The sequence below is a fragment of the Myxocyprinus asiaticus genome, chromosome 25, assembly GCF_019703515.2.
Source record: "Myxocyprinus asiaticus isolate MX2 ecotype Aquarium Trade chromosome 25, UBuf_Myxa_2, whole genome shotgun sequence".
In the NCBI taxonomy this organism is placed as follows: domain Eukaryota; kingdom Metazoa; phylum Chordata; class Actinopteri; order Cypriniformes; family Catostomidae; genus Myxocyprinus; species Myxocyprinus asiaticus.
The window spans coordinates 38,073,481-38,094,035 of NC_059368.1; the positions used below are offsets into that span (position 1 = coordinate 38,073,481).

Below are 20,555 nucleotides of genomic sequence, written 5' to 3' on the forward strand. Positions count from 1 at the left end.
ATAAAAAAAGCCAGACTACAGATTGCAAGTGCAAATGGGGACAAAGATATTAGTCTTTGGAGAAATGTCCTCTGGTCTGATGAAACAAAATGGCCATAATGACCATCGCTATGTTTGTAGGAAAAAGGGTGAGGCTTGCAAGCCGAAGAACACCATCCCAACCGTGAAGCATGGGGGTGGCAGCATCATTTTGTGTGGGTGCTTTGCTGCAGGAGGGACTGGTGCACTTTACAAAATAGATGGCATCATGAGGAAGGAAAATGATGTGGATATATTGAAGCAAAATCTCAAGACATCAGCCAAGAAGTTAAAGCGCGGTCACAAATGGGTCTTCCAAATGGACAATGACCCCAAGCATACCTCCAAAGTTGTGGCAGAATGGCTTAATGGCAATAAAGTCAAGGTATTGGAATGGCCATCACAAAGCCCTGACCTTAATCCGATAGAAAATTTGTGGGCAGAACTGAAAAAGTGAGTGCGAACAAGGAGGCCTACAAACCTGACTCAGTTACACCAGTTCTGTCTGGAGGAATGGGCCAAAATTCCAGCAACTTACTGTGAGAAGCTTGTGGAAGGCTACCCAAAATGTTTGACCCAAGTTACACAATTTAAAGGCAATGCTACCAAATACTAACAAAGTGTATGTAAACTTCTGACCCACTGGGAATGTGATGAAAGAAATAAAAGCCGAAATAAATCATTCTCTCTACTATTATTCTGACATTTCACATTCTTAAAATAAAGTAGTGATCCTAACTGACCTAAGACAGGGAATGCTTTCTACGATTAAATGTCAGGAATTGTGAAAAACTGAGTTTAAATATATTTTGCTAAGGTGTATGTAAACTTCAACTGTATATTTAAGAGACATTCTCTTAAAGGAAGTCTAAATATATTATATGTTGCTTCTCAAGTAAATGTATCTTGTTTTAAGGATTTTTGGACGATTTTAAATGGAAAACAAGACAAAAACACTTGATAACAATGGGATTTTTTGCAGTGAATTTCTTTACTGAATTAAAAATGTAATTTTATTTTTATCCCCTTTTTTCCCAATTTAGAATGCCCAATTCCCACTACTTAGTAGGTCCTCGTGGTGGCGCGGTTACTCACCTCAATCCGGGTGGTGGAGGACAAGTCTTCATTGCCTCCACTTCTGAGACAGTCAATCCGCACATCTTATCACATGGCTAGTTGTGCATGACTCCGCGGAGACTCCGCACGTGGAGGCTCATGCTTCTCTCCGCAATCCATGCACAACTTACCATGCACCCCATTGAGAGCGAGAACCACTAATCGCGACCACGAGGAGGTTACCCCATGTGACTCTACCCTCCCTAGCATCCAGGACAATTTGGTTGCTTTGGAGACCTGGCTGGAGTCACTCAGCACACCCTGGATTCGAACTCATGACTCCAGGGTGGTAGTCAGCATCAATACTCGCTGAGCTACCAAGGCCCCCACTGAATTAAACTATTAAAGTATTTTTTCCCCTTTAATTCAATGAATGTAATTTCGAGGTATTTTTAAAAGATGATTTTGTCCTCTTTATTGTTAGTAAGCACGTTTAATACAACCAAAAAAAAGTCGGGGCACAAGCTGAATAATCTCTTAAGAGCTAATGATAAATCGTTGTAATAATTGCAGAATAGTCGAATAATCGTTCTAATAATCGTTAGATTAATCGTTAGTTGCAGCCCTAATCCCAAGGCCTTGGCACTGGATGTAGAGGAATCCGTCACATGAAACATACTGCATACTGAAGCATTTCCTCTAACTGCAGTTCATTAAAGCAAACCAACAGGACCGATAGTGTGTCTGCATTTTGTTGCTGTTATCTAATGTTTAAGGCTTATTTATTTGACAAGAAATTATTTACAGTAATCCGTTAGACAGTTGAAAGCCCAAGACAGGGAACATTCTTCCACAATTATATTACCTGTTTTTTGGTTTTAGATTGAAGGTAAACCACTCTTACTGTATATTTCTTTCTTTTGCAATAATGATCTACATGAAAAACATTATTACTGTACAGTCATGTTTGTTTTCTAAGTGATTTTCTTTTACCATTTCAGACCTTTGTGAATGACTTGAGAATTCCAGACCAAACATACATCACCCTCAAACTGTCAGACATTGTTCGTTTTGGATATGATATCCTTTTACTGGATTTTCCAGTTTCGATTAAGGCAGTTTGTAGCACGTAAATGAGATATCCACAAGCACATCTAAATATTCTCCTTTGTTTACAGAGTTAAGTTCATGAATAAATAGTCATTATTAATTTTGGAGGGTCAGAAATTCTAACCATAAAACATGCTCACATTTGCCAGTAATTTCTTTTCTGTTGTCTCTACAACCTGATTTGAATGAGATGTTCTATTATCAATTTCAGACTAACTATAAAAGACGCTTCACATGTCAGTCAGAATGCCCCTTCCTGTCTAAATGGGTGGTTTTCGGCCAGAATAACCTGCAAAGTGGACCATACTTTTGGCCTAAAGCACAAAATCTGAGACTGCATTTATAGTACTTAAGAACTATAATTAGTTTTTGCTATAGGATTGAAATTTAAATGTTTCATATTTGTTGCATGCACTGACCATTCCGCATATTATAAATTCTGATCTTTCTTAACAACACACAAAAAAAAAATAGATAAATAAATGAATAAAAAAATCTTGTTAGTTTTACTTAATTCAATTGTGGACATTGGTTCCACACAATGAAAACGAGTTTCCTCAATATGAAATAAAAATGTAGGCTCTATTCAAATACTTTGTGTTTAAAAAAACATAAATGAACTGAGTTAGCCTAACTTAAATTTGCTCTGTTTAAAATAACTCCATTGAACCTTGCAGTTTGGTGCTAGTTAGGAAAAAGCACATCAGTATATTATTTCTATCAGGAAGACTCGCAGACTTGAGTGAAATTTAAGATGGCATTTATTTGATGAATATAATACAGAAATGTAATGCCTCTCTTTGGCGTAAGCCCTGTCTGGCGGTCCGAAGTATTTGTACTCTGAACTGTCATATCCTGCCGGAGATAGGAAGCAGGGGCGAGGAGCCTACCCCCGTGCAGGACGGGACTCAACTGGTGGTGGTGGGGTGGTGGAGGTTGCCGTGTTAGCACACTGAAACAGCAGTGTGATAGATTGTGAGCAGACTTATAAAGCATTGGCTTATATGTGATTGGCTAGGAGTTACCTAGCTAATGGTGAGATGATGTACAGCTGCTAGTCTTCCCGCTAGAACTATGCTGCGCTTACATATCTTTTTGTACTATATGACAAGTACGGTGCTGCTGAGAGTTTACAAATTACAAGTCAGTCTGTATAATGTCTGATTTGGGATGATTCCTCAGTATTTACTTTATATATATATAAAAAAATCAATAAACACTGATATTTAAGTTTACCCATCCTCAACCTAACCATTAGCTCCTCTCCACAATGGTAACCTCTAAAAATATTCAACAGCACTGATTCTTGAGATAAGGGACAAAACATGTCTTACAAGCCATCTTTATTTTAAAAATCAAGAAATTCATTATAATATAAAAGTGGAAAAGTTCAATCTAAAGCAAATGTGTATATTAAGGGCATTTATTACTTATATTTTTAAGTAATTTCATTTCATTTTTTTAAATGCATGCTCTATACCTGGAAACACATGTAATTTAACCTGTCCTGAACAAGACGTCACAATTTTAAACTGCCAAAAAAAGTTTTTAAAAATGCAACAAATTCATAAATATCAATTGAAAGGAATGGATCTGTTAGATGTCAAATAATACATAAAGTAAACTTTACATTATATTTTCCATAAAAAACTGCCTATCAAAGTTGTGTCCTCATTTTGCATCAATAATTTTTTTAATAATCCTGTATAACTCAGACAATGTCATGGTCAGCTATACCTCTGAGAACCCCTTTCCCACTTGATGCTCATGATGGATGCAACAGTAGGACACGTGGTCTGGTAAGTTTAATATTTTTTCATATTTTAAACAAACAATGTTTAAGTCTCTGCCGTCAGAGCTTCAACATGTCAACTCCATCATTCCCGTTATGATAATTTCTGTTAGAATTGTGGGATAAATGTTGGCATTTTAGTTATAGAGGCAGCTTTAACAGAGGGAAAAAACGAACTAAATGGATCAAGTGTACAACACATGGTTAAAATGGAAAAATATTCAATTTTGTCAAATATTCAAATTTTTGTCATAATTTTCAGAATTGTGTTAAAACAGAAGAAAAATGTATAGAATGTATTTTATCACTCAACTCCTTTACTGAACACTCTTGTTGGATGAATCAGACTAAAATAGCATGCTTTTTGTCTGTCTGACAGAATTGACACAAATGCAAGTTATGAAGTGAATAAATGTCAATTTTCAGAAAAAATAAAAACTCAGATTTTAAACGTTTTGTCCCTTATCTCAAGAATCAGTGACAGAATATTAATCAAGTCTGCTGCTTGTCTCATTTTGCATAAAAATACATAAAAATAACACTTAATTTCAAAATGTACTCTCCCAATTTAGTCCCATGCAAAGCACGTTGGGAAATGGAAATCCCCTGCTCGGTTTCAGTAATACATTGATGCAACAAATAGTCTCAACACAGTTGGATTAAATAAACGTAGATGGATTGTACAGTACACAATGAAATTAAATTGAGACTAAATGCTAAAGAATTGTGTTGGATTAACCTATCTGAATTAAGTTCATTGAGCAAACAGTTAAAATCACACTGAGTGAACACAATCCGTTAGAAGTCTGAATCCATTTGAACATTTCATAGCAATGTAACCTTATCACTTTTTGATGACTGTGTTCAATTTCACTTGGACTTTACACAATATAATTACGTTCTCATCTCAAACATAAACGTATTTAGTTGATTTTAAATATACTGGTTTAGCATTTTCAAGAGCTGCATTCCCTTTTTTCCCCAGTGAATTTATCTAAAATCTTTATCTGTCCAGGTAGCTAAATAAGCAAACAACCCATTTTTAAAAATCATAATCATGCCAGTTGATTGATTACAGTATGTAATGTTTAAAATTTGTATACATTGAACTAGTGGTGTATTTTCTTAACATCGAGAGCACATTCACACGTGTATGTTCTGGAAAAGAGTCAACATAAAGTCCCGGAAGAGGCACTTAAGGTATGTCTGTATGTCTTAGTGTATGTGTATTTATCTGTTTTCATGTCCAGGGAAATATTTCAATGGCTTAATTCAATGAGCAGATTGAGGATTTCAAGGATTTTTGTTGGGGAAAAAAAGGTTATTATTACAGTGAGCTACAGTATATTTTATTTGAAATGTTGAGTACACAGTTATCAAATATAGAACTTTTTTTTTATTTTTTAAACTGAGTAATATATCCCTCATGGATTAAATATGTTTGATTTTTCACATTTATTTTTAAATTGTCAAAAAGGGATCAGCATCTACATTATCTACAAAGCAGAAATTGGTAACAAGCACACATATGAATGGCTTTAAGGGCGCTTTCATTCGTCAGTTTTCTCTATATAAATATATATTTTAAATAGTTGTTTTTACATATTTATTTTTAATAACAATATGTCAATTTTAAGATTAAATATATATAAATGTATATTATTTTTTTATATATTTTATATACATCTAATCTTTTTGATTGGCTGCCCCCTACTGTTTCAGCATGAGAAGTACACTAGTCAGCTGCAGATGGGCCTTAAAACCATGGAGGGAAAGCAACAAAATCTGCAGGAGGAGAGGTCCAAATTAGAGCGGTCTGAACGCAAGAGTCTCACAGGTGAAGGTGATGAAGACAGACAGAGAAAGACAGATGAAAAGCAAAAGAAAAATAAAGAGAGAATAACAGAAATGATAAGAGATTATGCATCAGATTTTCTTTATTTCTGGATTTCACTTCAAAATACTGTGACATGGAGTACCTTATCTTGTCTACAGCCTTTTTGTTAAGCTCTGTTGCACTGCAGTGCAGTGGCCTGGTTTATACTGTATTGTAGACCCCTCCCATTTGAGCTCTTGGTCAGCTGACAGATGCTAAAGATAATCCTCGCGGTTTAGTCCAGCTGTAGGCGCTTCATTGACACGTCCATCAATGAGCAGTCATTGGCTGTCACCATGCATCACATGACTTTTTGACTAGAATTGCTTGTTGAATAAATTGTGCTCAGCATAGTAACTAACTTAACTCTCTTGTCTCTCTATCACACATACTGTCTGTTTCTGTGTTTCTGTGTGTAATTGTGCCTCTTCAGAGGCCCCTGTACCCCGACCCACACCATTGTACGGCCAGCCATCATGGTGGGGAGAGGAGGACTCTGGGAACAGGGGAACACACAATGAAATGCGTAGGTCAGGTGACGGTCATTCAGGTAAACATTTGTCCTCCCTAACACCAACTTTCATGAGATATTCATTTGGACATTCGACTCATTACCACCATTACAGTTTGGTGTGGGTGTCTGTTGACAGAAGTCACTAAGGAGGGCCCGACATCTGAGGATGAATTCAGCGGTTCTGTTCAGGAGATCCGTGATGGCCAGGCCAAATCAGCCTACCTGTTCCACAGGGAGCCCAGCTACTTTGAAATCCCAACAAAGGAGGTCCCGACGCACCCCAAGTCCCCAGTGACAGACCTGAGCGACATCCCAACCAAAGACACTAATGTTCCTCTGACCTCCACTGCTCCAGTTGTCCAGAGTCATGCTTCTTTCACCATTGAGTTTGATGACTGCATGCCAGGCAAGATTAAAATCAAAGATCATGTGACTAAGTTTTCCTCTCGTCAGCGAAGCAAGCAGCAGTCACCCAGTAAACCTCTGGCAACCACACCTACAGAGGTGCTGTCAACTGAGAGCAAGGTAGCTGACTGGCTTGTGCACAGTGATGTTAGCATGATGAGCAGGCGGCCACCTTGTGAGGATGTGTACAGCACTAAGAGTGACCTGGCGATGCATATTAGAACACTTAAAGGTAAGAGACAACTTCCGCTCCTATAAAAATACACCTACACTGCCTTGTGAAAGTGGATTATAGTTCGTAGTAACCAGTGGCAGCTAGTGCTTCAAAAGTGGGAAAGCACAGACTTGTTTTTGGTGTCTGCAATGTTGCTCTCAACAGCTGTTTAAACTACTACTCAAACTGTGACCTTTCTTAACAAAAGTAATTTACTAAGCTCAAAACTTTTTTGCAACAAAATAGGCAAAACATCAGATTATGAATGTCAATCACTTAAATCGCCATTTCAATTATTGGTCATTTGTTGCAAAGTCCCGCCCATTTGAGAGCTCAACCAATCATCATATAGAGAAGCCGGGCTTCCAGTCGGGACAAAAAATCGTTGATTGAAAGCCTAATGTCCAGTAGGCAACCAGATGCAGATCCAATGCAAAAAGTGCTCATGAAGTTCCCATATAATCCCAAAGAAGCACGGCGTCCATGCGGGACCCTAAATTATGTGTTTAGAGACTCTCGTCTAATGAACATCGACTGAAATCTAAAGGTACCAGTGTCTGTCATAGACTCCCATTGAAGCACAGCTTCAGTTGCATTCTATGGGCCGTGCATCCACGGACTATGGACATATTTATGTAAAAAAAACAAAAAACAGATTGTGTTACTTGATCGAACAGCGTGATAATGTGTGATATTTTCCACTTTTATTCACTAAAATATAAAAATATCATATTCAAATGTTGAAATTACATTTGAAATATTTTAATATGTAATTTATATAAATTATTTGTATATACATTAAACTTATCAGTGGTGCATTTCTTATGACATTTTAAGGGTCTTTTACTCTGAAAGCAATCGCCACTGGTAGTAACCATAGACACTGTCCTAAATGGCACATTCATACCTCACAGTCGATCTCCTAGGCCAGGGGTCGGGAACCTTTTTTCACTAAGGAGCCAATTATAAAAATTGTGTTGATGCATTTTTTCGAACGAGCCATACCACAAACGTATAATTTACTATTTTCAAGAACAAAGATTTTCAATAAAATCAAATGTTTATATTGCCCATAGACTACTCAAAAACAAACAAAAATGGAAAAATGTATTTTACAATTGTTCATGAAAAATGTAACTTCCCTTTTGGGCTGGTCGATATGTAAAAAATATTTTAATGATAATCGCATTTAAAATATCGCGATATCCGATTATATGGTCATCCCCCAAGGTCGGTGAATATTTTTTAATTTTTTAATTTTTTTGGATTTTTCCCCATTTTCACCCAGCTTGGAATGCCCAATTCCCAGTGCACTTTTCAAGTCCTTGTCGTCGCGTAGTGATTCGCCTCAATCTGGGTGGCGGAGGACGAATCACAGCTGCCTCCGCGTCTGAGACCGTCAACCCGCGCATCTTATCACATGGCTTGTTGAGCGTGTTGCCATGGAGACATAGCGCATGTGGAGGCTTCACGCCACCCACCACGGCATCCATGCTCAACTCACCATGCACCCCATCGAGAACGGACCACATTATAGCGACCACGAGGAGGTTACCCCATGTGACTCCACCCTCCCTAGCAACCGGGCCAATTTGGTTGCTTAGGAGACCTGGCTGGAGTCACTCAGCACGCCCTGGGATTCGAACTAGCAAACTCCAGGGGTGGTAGCCAGCGTCTTTACTACTGAGCTACCCAGGTCCCCAGTGAATATTTTTGCTTTAAAAATGTAATTAATTTTATTGAAACACGAAAAACTTAAACAAAAGACATTTCTAAATTCATATTGCACTTTAAACGAAACGAAAAAAGATTACATTATTCTTCCAAACAGTTTTCAGTTGAAAGAAACAGAGAAAAAGGAGTGATAATGTGCTTGCTCCATGAGACAGGGTCCCATTGCACGCCTCTGAACAAACAGCAAATCAGACACGAGCACTGACAGATTTTTCTTTTTCAAGTGCGTCTTTTTGACTAACAGCATTTCTTGTCATTTGTCACTCCGAGACGTCTTACAGGTCACCCACCTGCTGTAGGTAGATGAGCAAAATTACTCGTGCATGAAATTTGGACGAGGAGCTCGCGAACTGGATCATCACACCCTGGGTGCACATAAAAAAATAACGAACGTTCATAAAATCGCTCGTAGAAAATGCTCTTAACAGCTAAGATCAATAGTTATTGGGAAACGAGGCCCAGAACTCTATGCATGTGCGTGTCTAGGAGAAGCGCTTTCATTGCACTAGTGAACAGCGGAGCTCATTGCACACATATAAAATTAGACGTGCATCGGCGGCTTTTCTTTCGTCTGTTCTTCAAAATTGTAATCACGTTTCGTCAAACATGCGTCTTTGTGTCTAATTTCTTGTAATATATCACTCCGAGAAGTCTTACAGGTCGCCCTCCACAGTGACTGGTACATCAGCAAAATACTCCGCATGAAAAATCCACATTTGCCGGGTGTTCATTTCAAACCTTGTTCACCAGGAGTAGGCTGTATGACAAATTCGGAAGAAAGGAAATCAAAACAGTGTCACTGACTTCAAGCTTTGCAATCGCACCCACACTTTCTGTTGGAAAATTATCTCTAGAAAGTTTTAAACGATCATGTGTTGGTGAATGGTGAGACACCCGGCGAGCCACTTGATTTTTAACAAAAAACCACTTGTGGCTCGCGAGCCATAGGTTCCCGACCCCTGTCCTAGGCTGAGTTCGAAATTGCATACTACCATACAACTACATACTACATATTACTTTTTCTGCCATAGACACCAGTAGCATGGGTTTCTGAACTGAGCCCTATTCTGTTTTTTTTTTCTGCATAGACTGTTTTGTAATAGTCCGCAGTTAACCAATTGGCCCTTAAGGGGACGCTTGTGAGCACTTTTCTACATTCCAAAATGATTAATTGTCTTGTGGACATCACACAAGCAAAAGCCACAAAGCCAAAAATCCACAACTGTGGTATTTAACTGTGGTATATGCAATAAGGTCATGTTAACCACTGGTAAAACCATAGATGGTGCCACACTACCATGGTTAGATTAGTGTAGCTATGGTTTTTGTAAAACAAACTGTGGTGCTTGTCATAACAAATAGAAGCCTAAACACATTTATAGACTATAACCACTACTGGCATAGTTAGTGCTTGAATAAATTACTTTGTTTTAATCTACAAAAATCACTATTATAGTAAATCCTTTTTTTTTTTTTTTTTTTTGTAAGGGAATAAATAGTGTTATTTAAAGGTAACTATGGCAAGATTATGTGCATAATTTGTAAATCTCCAAAATTTTGTCATTGTACATAAAATGTCAACATATAGGCTGGCTTTGATGTACTGTAAATAAACTGTACTTATTTAGGACACCATCATGAAGATGGAACCCAGAGTGATTCAGAAGACCCTGTAATGAAAGAAAAACACATTAAGTCTCATCATTCCTTGCAATCCCAATCATCAGTACAGTCACACCAGTCAACTCAATCAAAGATATCCAAACCATCAGAATCATTTCTGTCTCAGCAGTCCATCTCAGTGCAGAGATCTCATCATCCTCAGTTAGTCTCACCAACAAAACACCCTCGAGTAGATCATGAGGAAACTGAGGCTCGACCTGTCCAAGAAGCTTCCTCTTCTCCCCAGACAGAGGTTAAGCCCGTTCACCCCGAGCCTCATGCCCAACAGGCCTTCATCATTGAGTTCTTTGATGATAATCCCCGCAAGAAGCGCTCACAGTCCTTTACCCACAACTCTGCTCATGCTGACTCCTACTCTGCATTGAAGGCTAAACTAGAAAGACGCAAAGGTGGAGTTCATGGTGAAAGGCCAGCCTCTGTTCATGGACATATTCCTCCAATGCAACAGATCACTGTTCCGCTGAAAGTTTCAGGCCCTGGAGGTCCACAGCGGTCAAGCTCACTGAAGAGGGAGAAGACAGAAGAGAGTGGAAGCAGCGCATCCCTTTTGGGGACCTCGTCTCGCTCCACACCAACCATCACCATCAAGCCTTTTGGCAGTGTGGGCAAAACGTCCAAACTAGCTCAAGAATTTGCTGCAGAGTTTCTAAAAGACACAGGAAAGACATCCCCACCTCCCATGTCTGCACCACCTGTAATGATGTCCCCATCACACACAAATTTACCTTCTCCACCAGAGCCATCTAGGTCATCAACTGTATACTACCCGTCTTCTCCATCCCAGCTGCCTGGATTGTCCCAGTCTCTTCTCCCAGCATCTTTCCCTGTCCCTTCCCATGCACCTGGAAGGGGTCCAGTTTGTAGTGCCTCGCCAATCTGCTCAGCTGGGTCATCTGTGCCCCAGTTTTCTCCATTAGGAGTCAGTGGTGTAGACACTCAGGGCTCTAGGGTGACACGAACCGAAGAGGAGGATAGTTTGAGCGATGCTGGTACCTACACTATTGAGACTGAATTACAAGATAAGGAAGTGGAGGATGCTAGAAGTATGATTGACCAGGTGACAAACCTTTTTTGGGGGGGAGAAAAAGAGATATTACCAGTTTACTTTTTCCGATCCCAGTTTAATGTGCAGGTACAACTATAAGAAAGCTGATTGTACGTTAATTTCCTGAATACACTGGCACTTTAAAAATATTGTTCTTTTAGTTTGAGCTGTCTAAATGTCAACCTCTGGCACAACCAATGGCGATAGTTTGGGGTGGGAGTACCTGTTTGTTCTGTTTTGTCTGAACTATGGAAAAAAGGGAAGTTCCCCCTGTTTGGAAATGATTTTTTTTTTATTTCTTTATTTTGCAATTAAATTTAATGCCACTAGGGTCACTGAAACTGCACACTTCATCTTTAAATATATGAACATATTGTAGCCTTTATCTACATAACATTGCATGCATTTGTGTCCCGTTATTAATAGCTGTTGTGTAGTTACTGTATGACCAAAACACAGAGTTTATAGCCTTTAAATTATTATGGTAAATCATATCTGTTCACAGGTGTTTGGTGTGTTAGATGCACCAGAGTACAGTGGTCAGACCCTTGAAGTTTATAGACCTGTCATTGATGATGGCAAAAATGAGCAAGTATTCTTTAGTCATAGCCATGGTGGGGCAACTGATGTAATATCGACATCAGCACAGGGCCATGGTGGGGACCAAGTCAACTCAGTACAGGTACAGCTATTACACTATGACCAGACAAAGATGCTCTCCTTCATTACTGAAAAATTGGGCCAGTTGTGTCAGTGAATGTAACTAATCAATTGAACTGTGGTCATTGTTTTTACGCCCTGTGATTTAGGCACATGATGACATAGCAGAGCCTAAATGGGTTTCCCGCTGGGCCAGCTTAGCGGACACTTACAGTGACCCTGGAGCCACGCAAGAATCCATTGGCACTCCACTCCAAGGGGGATTTACAGACAGAGGTACAGTATATTTAGTGACAAATTGCATGTCAGTAGTGGTGTTTGAGCATGGAAGCATTGCACTGAAAACTGTGATATGGGCTAAATAATTTTTTTTTTCGCTCTTTTGATTTTAAAGATGGCCGAGTGACATTAATAGTTAATCAAAGCTTGGAAATCTCAGAATCTGAGGGCAGTCAAGGGACCAGGACCAGACGACTACTTCCTCAGGTCCCACCTGGAGAAAAACTGGAGAACACATCCCCCAGTATCTTGATCCGGCATGAGACAAGCTTGGATCATGAGCCACCAGAGAAAGGTTCCAGGGCACCACAGCAGGAAAACTGTAATCATAGGCTACGTGTCCAAGACGACTTAGATCCAGACAGTCTGAGTGACACCAGCCGTTCAGATGACAGCTCTGTATTTGATAGAAGTGGAAGGAGCCAAGGAAAGAGAGGAGCCACAGCACACTCGCCATCTGAAAATTCAAACCATTCCAGAGGCCGAGAGATGCCAGCACCCACTCCCAAACCCACCTCATTTTATATTGGCTCTGAGTATGGTTCATGCAAGTCACATACATCCAAAAGCACCCTTCTGTCACAGCCAGAGAGAGACTACTCTCCCAAGATTCCTCCAACCACTGTCTTGATACAACACTTGAGTGGCCATGAGCCTAGGCGGACAGTGAAGCCCAATTCATCAGCCCCAAATCTTCAGACCCAGGACAGGGATGTGGTGCCCACCAAAGAGACATCCACCTCATTTGTTCGACAAGAGAGTTTTACCAAAGATAGGCCAAGTGATAACATCCAAGTCAAGAAGCTGCCACATATCTCCAGTCATCCCGCTTTGAGAAGCTTGGATGCAGGCGAAAGGGTCCGAGATACATCTCCCTTTCCTAAGGAAGTAGAAAGATCTTTGGTGTCACCAGAGGACAAGTTACCTGGATCAAGTCAACGATCAAAAAAAGGGAGCTTTCCTGCACAAGAGGACTCTCTGTCTGGTGAATCTGACGTTGACACCGCCAGTACTGTGAGCATGGTCAGCAGTAAAAATGCACCTATCAGTGCACCTAAGAAGCGCACTACTGCAAGTGACCAACGTAAGGAGAAATCATCTTCCAGCTTACCTGCACAAGATAAAGGACGACAACCTACAGCCCGTGAGCGACTATCAGAAAAACGCAGAAATCATGCCGCTGCAGAAAATACCAGTAAAGCTGAAGTATCCCGTCGCCTCCAACTTCGTCGCAGTGCTGGTAACCGTGGTTCTTTAGATCTTTCAGAGAATCAGCATGCTGAACAGGTTTGGCCTGAAACCGCTGCTTCTGACCATGAGTCAAGTTCACGTCCAAACGGCCGCAAGAAACTCACTGCACCCCTGCAGAAGGAGGACCCCAATAAGGTTACCAAAGTAGGCCATCAGGTGCTGACCCGATCCAATAGTGTTTCAGCCCCAAGACCAACACGTGCCTCCATGCTCCGGCGAGCCCGGCTAGGTGAGGCCTCTGACAATGAAGGTGCAGAGACAGACCGTGGATCTCAGAGCTCCGACCACACAAAGACTCCTACTGAAGGAAAGAAACTCTCAAGGCTGGAGATTCTTGCCATGCCTCGGAAACGCACTAGGTCCTTCACCGTTCCAAGTGACAACGAGTCCACCTCAAGCAAGCATGGAATTTCAAACCGTCCTGCAGACACCAGTAGTGGTGCGAGAAAAGGGGCTTCAGGTGAGGTGAGGCACCCTTCAAGCAAAGGGACTCCATCCACAGGGAAGCACTCCTCCACTCGTAACCGTTCTAACCAGGTTAAACACAGTAGCACAGCTGGTGAGTATCAGTCAAATTATTTCTCCTAAATCTCATAATACTCTCTACTTGCAGTTCCTCTTGACAAGATTGGCTAATCGAGTGCCATATAATTGGCATTTTCATTTCATGCTTTTAATGACTTAAGGTTCCTACTGTAAACAAAAGGATTCAGACTATTCCTCTACCTCAGAGGAGGACTTTGAGATCAACACCAACTCTAAACACAAACGCTTCCACTCCTCGGCTTCAACTCAGACACAGACACAGACACCACAGAAGGCCATTCAAATGAGGCTAAAATGCAGCTCTTTGGAAACGGAAGAGGACGAGGCTCAGAATGAACACTTTCAGAACTGGTCTACACATAGTGCAGAGATTGCCAGGTTACTTATTTTTATTGCTGTCATGGTGATATATGCTAATAAATTAGGTGCATATTTATTATATATATTTTTTAATTTATATATCATGCTCGTTTCCTTCAGGCTGAGTCAAGACCTGGCCAAAGATCTTGCCATTCTTGCACGTGAAATTCATGATGTAGCCGGAGATGGTGACTCCCAGACATCCTCAGGAATGGGAACTATCACTTCCCCTAGCTCCATGCCCAATACCCCTGCATCCACTATTTCAACAAGAGAAGAGGTGGGCCTTAGGTTTTTGTTTGTTTGTTTGTTTGTTTGTTTGTTTGTTTGGTCAAATGACATCCCACCATATACTGCACATTGACCCATTCCAGTACCTTCTCAATATGAAGCAGTATATATAATATAATGAGGTGATAAAAGATTTGTAGTTTGGAGCCATGGTGAGATACCATGTTACACCTCATGATAATTATATTGTGTCCCAAAAACAAATAACAGGACTAAGATTAAACAAAGGTTTTTTTTTTTTTTTTAGATTGCATACATTTGTTTTATTTTATCTCTTTTGTGCAGAGACCATATGCATCATTACAGAGGTTCCTGTCACTTCAGGTGCTGAGTTCATCACTCATTATCACCATGTGGTGTTCAAACTTAAAACACTTGCTCTGTGAGCCAGTGTCAATGTACTAACAGCTGTCAGATGTCCACCTTGAAACTTCTACCTCACTGTTTTATTTTTTTGCATGAGAGAATTCCCTATTGCATGGAAAAGCCCTTCCAAACTCACATCTTAGGCTGTATGTTCACATTTCGAAGTGTATCTTGGAGGAATTAGTTTCAAAAATTGCTATGATGTGAACATAGAGCCCTTTCCTATTCACAAGTGAATTAGCATGATCATATAGATATCTTCCCAGAGTTTTTCCCCTCCGAAGCTAATTTCACAGTAATGTGTGAGCTTAGAGGTTTTTGTCTTTACATTAAGCTATAGTCTTAACCTGCCATTGTCATGTGCACATGTTCTTACTAGTGCTTTCCCATCCCTGATTAATCTACAGCTGGTACAGCATATACCTGAGGCGAGTCTGAACTATCAAAAGGTTCCTCCAGGCTCAACTAGTCCAGTAGACCAGGACTCAAATATGAACGACAATGACAGTTCCAGACGGCGTCCCTGGAACCGTGAAGAGGTCAAATTTAGTCAAATCCTTTCCTCATTACACTAATAAACTGATCCATTAGCCATTTACTCAGGGTGTCATAGCATACACAGCCAATGGCCTCTCAGATACTGTATAGATAAACTGCAATACTATCATTTCTAATTTTAACCCATGACTCTTTAATCACAGGTCATTCTTGACAATCTAATGTTGAACCCGGTGTCCCAACTCTCCCAGGCTATCAGAGAGAACACTGAGCAACTAGCAGAGAAAATGAAGTAGGCGCATTTGATTAAATCTGTCATTTAAACTCTGTATCCTAACCTGTAACAAGCAACACATGTGTCATTGCTCCATACTGTATATTGGTGTGTATCAAACAACTATTTATCAAACAAGCAGTTTTTCGTTTTCTTTTTCTTTCTACATTTAATTTTAGAAAAGACAAAGAACTGTCATTACTGTCCAAATGTTTTGTATACATAGTTTTACAATATTATGTCTTTTTTTAGAGTTATGTTTCATAACAAGACGGAGGTCTGGGAGGAAATAGAGGCAAAAATCAATGCTGAAAATGATGTTCCCATTCTTAAGACATCCAACAAGGTACATGCCATCCTGATTACAGACTATTTCAGTGACCAAACTTTTATTCCAGATATGCACCTTGATTTTGTAATCTATTGTCATTATCTTGCATGCAGGAAATCTCATCAATTCTCCTGGAACTGAGAAGAGTCCAGAGACAACTTGAGGGTAAGTGTAATAGCATTAAGATTGTAAATCCTGCGTAATTCCTTAAAACGTACACACATCACTTGAGCTGTCAAACTTAAAGGGGTCATGACATGAATAATCAAATATATTCAAATCAAAATGAGCATTTGTTGAAACCAAGCTTCCAAAATGACGCGTTCTATACTTCCTCCACACTGTGATGTCACACTGTGGTAGACATTTGCATCTGATTGTCTTCACTACAACACATCAATGCCTGCTTTACCTTATCACTTCTGTAGCCCTGCCCAGAAGAAGTGAGCAGTGAGATGACAAGGAGAAAGCAGGTCAGTCAAGAGCAGAGAGCCAATCAAAACAGTAGGGGTTTACTGTAAAATCTTAAAGGAGAAGCAGCACCAAAACCGAGTGTTCCTGACAGAGAATGAGGTTGGAAAATAATCATTATGCAAAAAATGTACTAATGTTATAAGTGAACCTCAAGGAACACATTATAATGATAAAAAAAAAACACGCCGTGACCCCTTTAATGCGTTAAAGCATGCAAATAATATGATTAACTTTTTTTTAAACGCATTTAACTTAAACGCATACATTAAATTTGACATTATACAGTAACTGTTTGATTTTGTTTCTAAAACACTGATTATAGGCAACAGAGCAGCTGTAGTGCAAGTCTCTCTCTAGCTCTGTGTTTCCATCTCCTTTGTGTTTTGATGAAGTTTTAGAAAACAAAAATGTGGAAGTGAAATGATCAAGAGCGTTGTTGCATAAATCTATTATTAGCGTCAATCACACAAATAAGCAAACCTAATTATTAGGGCTGTCAATCAATAAAAAAAATGTAATCACATTCATTACATGATGTGCAGATTAATTAATCAAATTAACTGCATACATCAAAATTAACTGAGAAAGGTATAATTGTATATAATAATTATATACCGTAGTGCTGTATATTACTATATAATTATTACTTGTATATTAATATATTATATTAGTGATCATTAAAGATAGTTATAAATATAATACATAGTATAATATTAAAAGTAGGGCTGTCACTATTATGAAATTTGGCCGACGATTAATTGTCCAACATATAATTGCGATTATGATGATTAATTGTCTGTTTTAGGGCTTTCACGGTTATGATGATGAATTGTCATGCAAATTTTCATGATTCTCAAGGTTTATTTTTGCTTCATGCACCTTAAGAAGTCATTTATTCATATTTAACTTGGAATCATAAAATAAAATAGGGTTATGAGATTTCATTTAAGGCTTTAAAAACTTATGAACAACATGAAAAATACTGTAATATTTAAATATCAAAATATTTCCAAATACTTAAAAATAGAGTATGTCTCACCTTTTTGTCACTTCTTGGCCCACTTTAAATGTATACTGTTGTTTTTTGAACCCAGCCAACCTGAATAGCTATTATTTTATATTATATTATATTATATTATATTATATTATATTATATTATATTATATTATATTGCAATAGTAAAATATTGGCAGATGCTATTTACACCCCAGTGCAAATACTGGCAGATATTATTTTCACCCCAAACCTTATTCGTAACCATATTTAAATACAGTTGTGCTCAAAAGTTTGCATACCCTGGCAGAAATTGTGAAATTTTGGCATTGATTTTGAAAATATGACTGATCATGCAAAAACTAGTAAACTCATTGACTATTTATACACAGACACTAATTGCAATTTAAAAAGCCACAGGTGTGGGAAATTAACCTTTAATTGCCATTTAAACCTGTGTGTGTCACTTTGTGTGTCTGTAACAAGGCCAAACATTCAAGGGTATGTAAACTTTTGATCAGGGTCATTTGGGGGATTTCTGTTATCATTATGATTTAAAAAGGAGCCAAACAACTATGTGACAATAAATGGCTTCATATGATCACTATCCTTAAATAAAAGGCAGTTTTTTTGCATGATCAGCCCTATTTTCAAAATCAATGCCAAAATTTCAAAATTTCTGCCAGGGTATGCAAACTTTTGAGCACAACTGTATTAACATACAGTATGGGCATCACTGCAGTGTGTTTATTGTGTTTATTTAAAATCCCACAGACACACTACATTAACCCCTACCCCTAAACCTAACCCTAACATCACCTTAGAAAAAATAACATTGGTTTTACTACAGTAACCATGGTTTCACCATGATATTTTTTGTAAATTTACAGTAACCACAAAATTAACCATGGTTACTATATTACCACCATATTACTGTACTAACACTATTGTTAATTGCATTAAAACTGTGGTTTCTGCCAAAAAACATGGTTACTACAATATTAGTAATACAGTGATGCAATGTACACACAAGCGATGGCGAGCCGCGGGAACGAGTGCGATCCGCAGACCCCGCCTCCAGATCAAACCCTTCTCTGCACTTCCCAACATTCACTGTGACTACTGCGATGAAATCAACATTTATATTCATTTTTATAAGAGTGGAAACAGGAGAGTGGGACGAAACGCGGATTCAAACCGCGGTCGCTAGGACAACAGTACACAATCACACACCGTCTTTACACCCCACGCCACTGCAGCGACATCTGTTGACTAGTTTGTCATATATTTCTGTGGTTTCACCAGACTATTGGGGTGCAAATAGCTACACTGTGTGGCAGATGCTATTTACACCGGGGTGCAAATAGACACTCCGTAAAAAAAATTCCTGTCCTAAATTCTTCACTTTCACATGTTATTTTAAGACTCTCTGTTTAAACCCCCCATTTCTCATGAAGGAAGACCATTGAGATTCAGTATGTTTGTTTATTTTATCATCTCCAGAGAAATAGAGTAAGCAGGTGTGTCCTTTGTGTTACTTCGTGTCATTAACACTGTGTGTATGAACCAGCAACAACCAAGAACGTTTGCCATTACATGATCACTAAATTTGGCGTGAACCTCCGAAGACGGCGCATGCATCAGACGCTTCTGAAGTGGTTAATTTTCAGGGCTCTGCAGGAGCTGGTCTGGGTGCTGTCTGCGTGCGAGTCAGTGAGACGGTCAAGTACAAGTGAATGAAACACATAAATGCACAGTTCATGGCATTTATATATTAGCTTAAACTACCCTTATTTGGACAGTAAAATGTGATAGGAATTTGAAGTATACAATGATCGGTTAGATCAAATAACTGCGATCAGATGATTATTTATTAATCACAACAGGGCTAATTACGTATAAACATTATTATAATATTAATATAATTATAATATTATAATTCAGATAATTCAAATACATTATCATATTGTGGCAGCAGACAAGTAAAGCATTTAAAAATACAAAAAGTGGCTTTAAAAGTCTAAATATTGATTATTTCCATTTCATTGAACATACAGTAACCCTATTGTTGGACTACTTCCGTCTGTGCTATTTATATTTGTTGGTAATCAGACGGATGCTTTTGGAGTGTGTTACTTTGGTTGTGTCGCTAGTCATAAGTGCTGTTTATTGAACGATGTGTCAAGTTAAATTTAGTTTGAAAAACGCATCTCGAGAACCCCGCATTCTACTGTACTCAGCTTTGAGGATACACCAAGCTTGAATTGCTCCGATGGTAGGAACATGCCTTATTACAGAATTTACATGAATAATTTTGTACGTGTTTTGTTTTTTCATATAATTAATTGCACAAAATTAACGCATGATATTAGTCAATATTTCGTCATGCTATATACTACAAAAATGACATAAAATTTTAGCGGAGAAATACCTAACATAGCCTACTGGATTCATGGATTAGATTAATCCATATCTAATATCTTCTAGCCTATTTACAGATTCTCAAGAAGTTTCTTCTTCTGTTTATATCTTGCAGTATCAATTTTATCATCATATTTTCATCAACAGTATGCTTAAAATCATTTAGTAATCTTTATGATGCACCTTTTTCATCTCGTTTTCGTTATCGTTGACAAAATCAAAAAAACATTTCGTCAACGAACGTTTTCATCATTGATTTTGTTGACAAGATTAATAATGTAAAAATGATGAAGTTTTACATTGAACTCGAATCAGCAGTATCACGAGTTTCACCTCTTAAATTGATAAGTATAATACAATACAA

At 38.7% G+C, this 20,555-nt stretch overlaps 1 protein-coding gene across 3 annotated transcripts in view; it reads left to right on the forward strand.

Moving 5' to 3' along the window:
* Nucleotides 1–20,555, forward strand: part of LOC127415770 (centrosomal protein of 170 kDa protein B-like) — a 47,907-nt gene that overhangs the window by 24,465 nt on the left and 2,887 nt on the right. Inside the window, exons 4-19 of one of the 3 annotated variants that reach the window (XM_051654665.1) lie at nucleotides 2,076–2,154; nucleotides 5,118–5,176; nucleotides 5,699–5,813; nucleotides 6,286–6,402; nucleotides 6,503–7,003; nucleotides 10,348–11,459; nucleotides 11,953–12,129; nucleotides 12,257–12,383; nucleotides 12,502–14,196; nucleotides 14,324–14,561; nucleotides 14,664–14,823; nucleotides 15,120–15,158; nucleotides 15,608–15,739; nucleotides 15,902–15,990; nucleotides 16,225–16,318; nucleotides 16,417–16,468. In XM_051654665.1, the coding sequence (XP_051510625.1) occupies nucleotides 2,076–2,154; nucleotides 5,118–5,176; nucleotides 5,699–5,813; nucleotides 6,286–6,402; nucleotides 6,503–7,003; nucleotides 10,348–11,459; nucleotides 11,953–12,129; nucleotides 12,257–12,383; nucleotides 12,502–14,196; nucleotides 14,324–14,561; nucleotides 14,664–14,823; nucleotides 15,120–15,158; nucleotides 15,608–15,739; nucleotides 15,902–15,990; nucleotides 16,225–16,318; nucleotides 16,417–16,468 (4,786 nt within the window). Of the gene's footprint in view, nucleotides 1–2,075; nucleotides 2,155–3,899; nucleotides 3,984–5,117; nucleotides 5,177–5,698; nucleotides 5,814–6,285; nucleotides 6,403–6,502; nucleotides 7,004–10,347; nucleotides 11,460–11,952; nucleotides 12,130–12,256; nucleotides 12,384–12,501; nucleotides 14,197–14,323; nucleotides 14,562–14,663; nucleotides 14,824–15,119; nucleotides 15,159–15,607; nucleotides 15,740–15,901; nucleotides 15,991–16,224; nucleotides 16,319–16,416; nucleotides 16,469–20,555 lie in introns of all 3 variants that reach the window. The other 2 variants (XM_051654666.1, XM_051654667.1) reach the window with 2 other exon arrangements.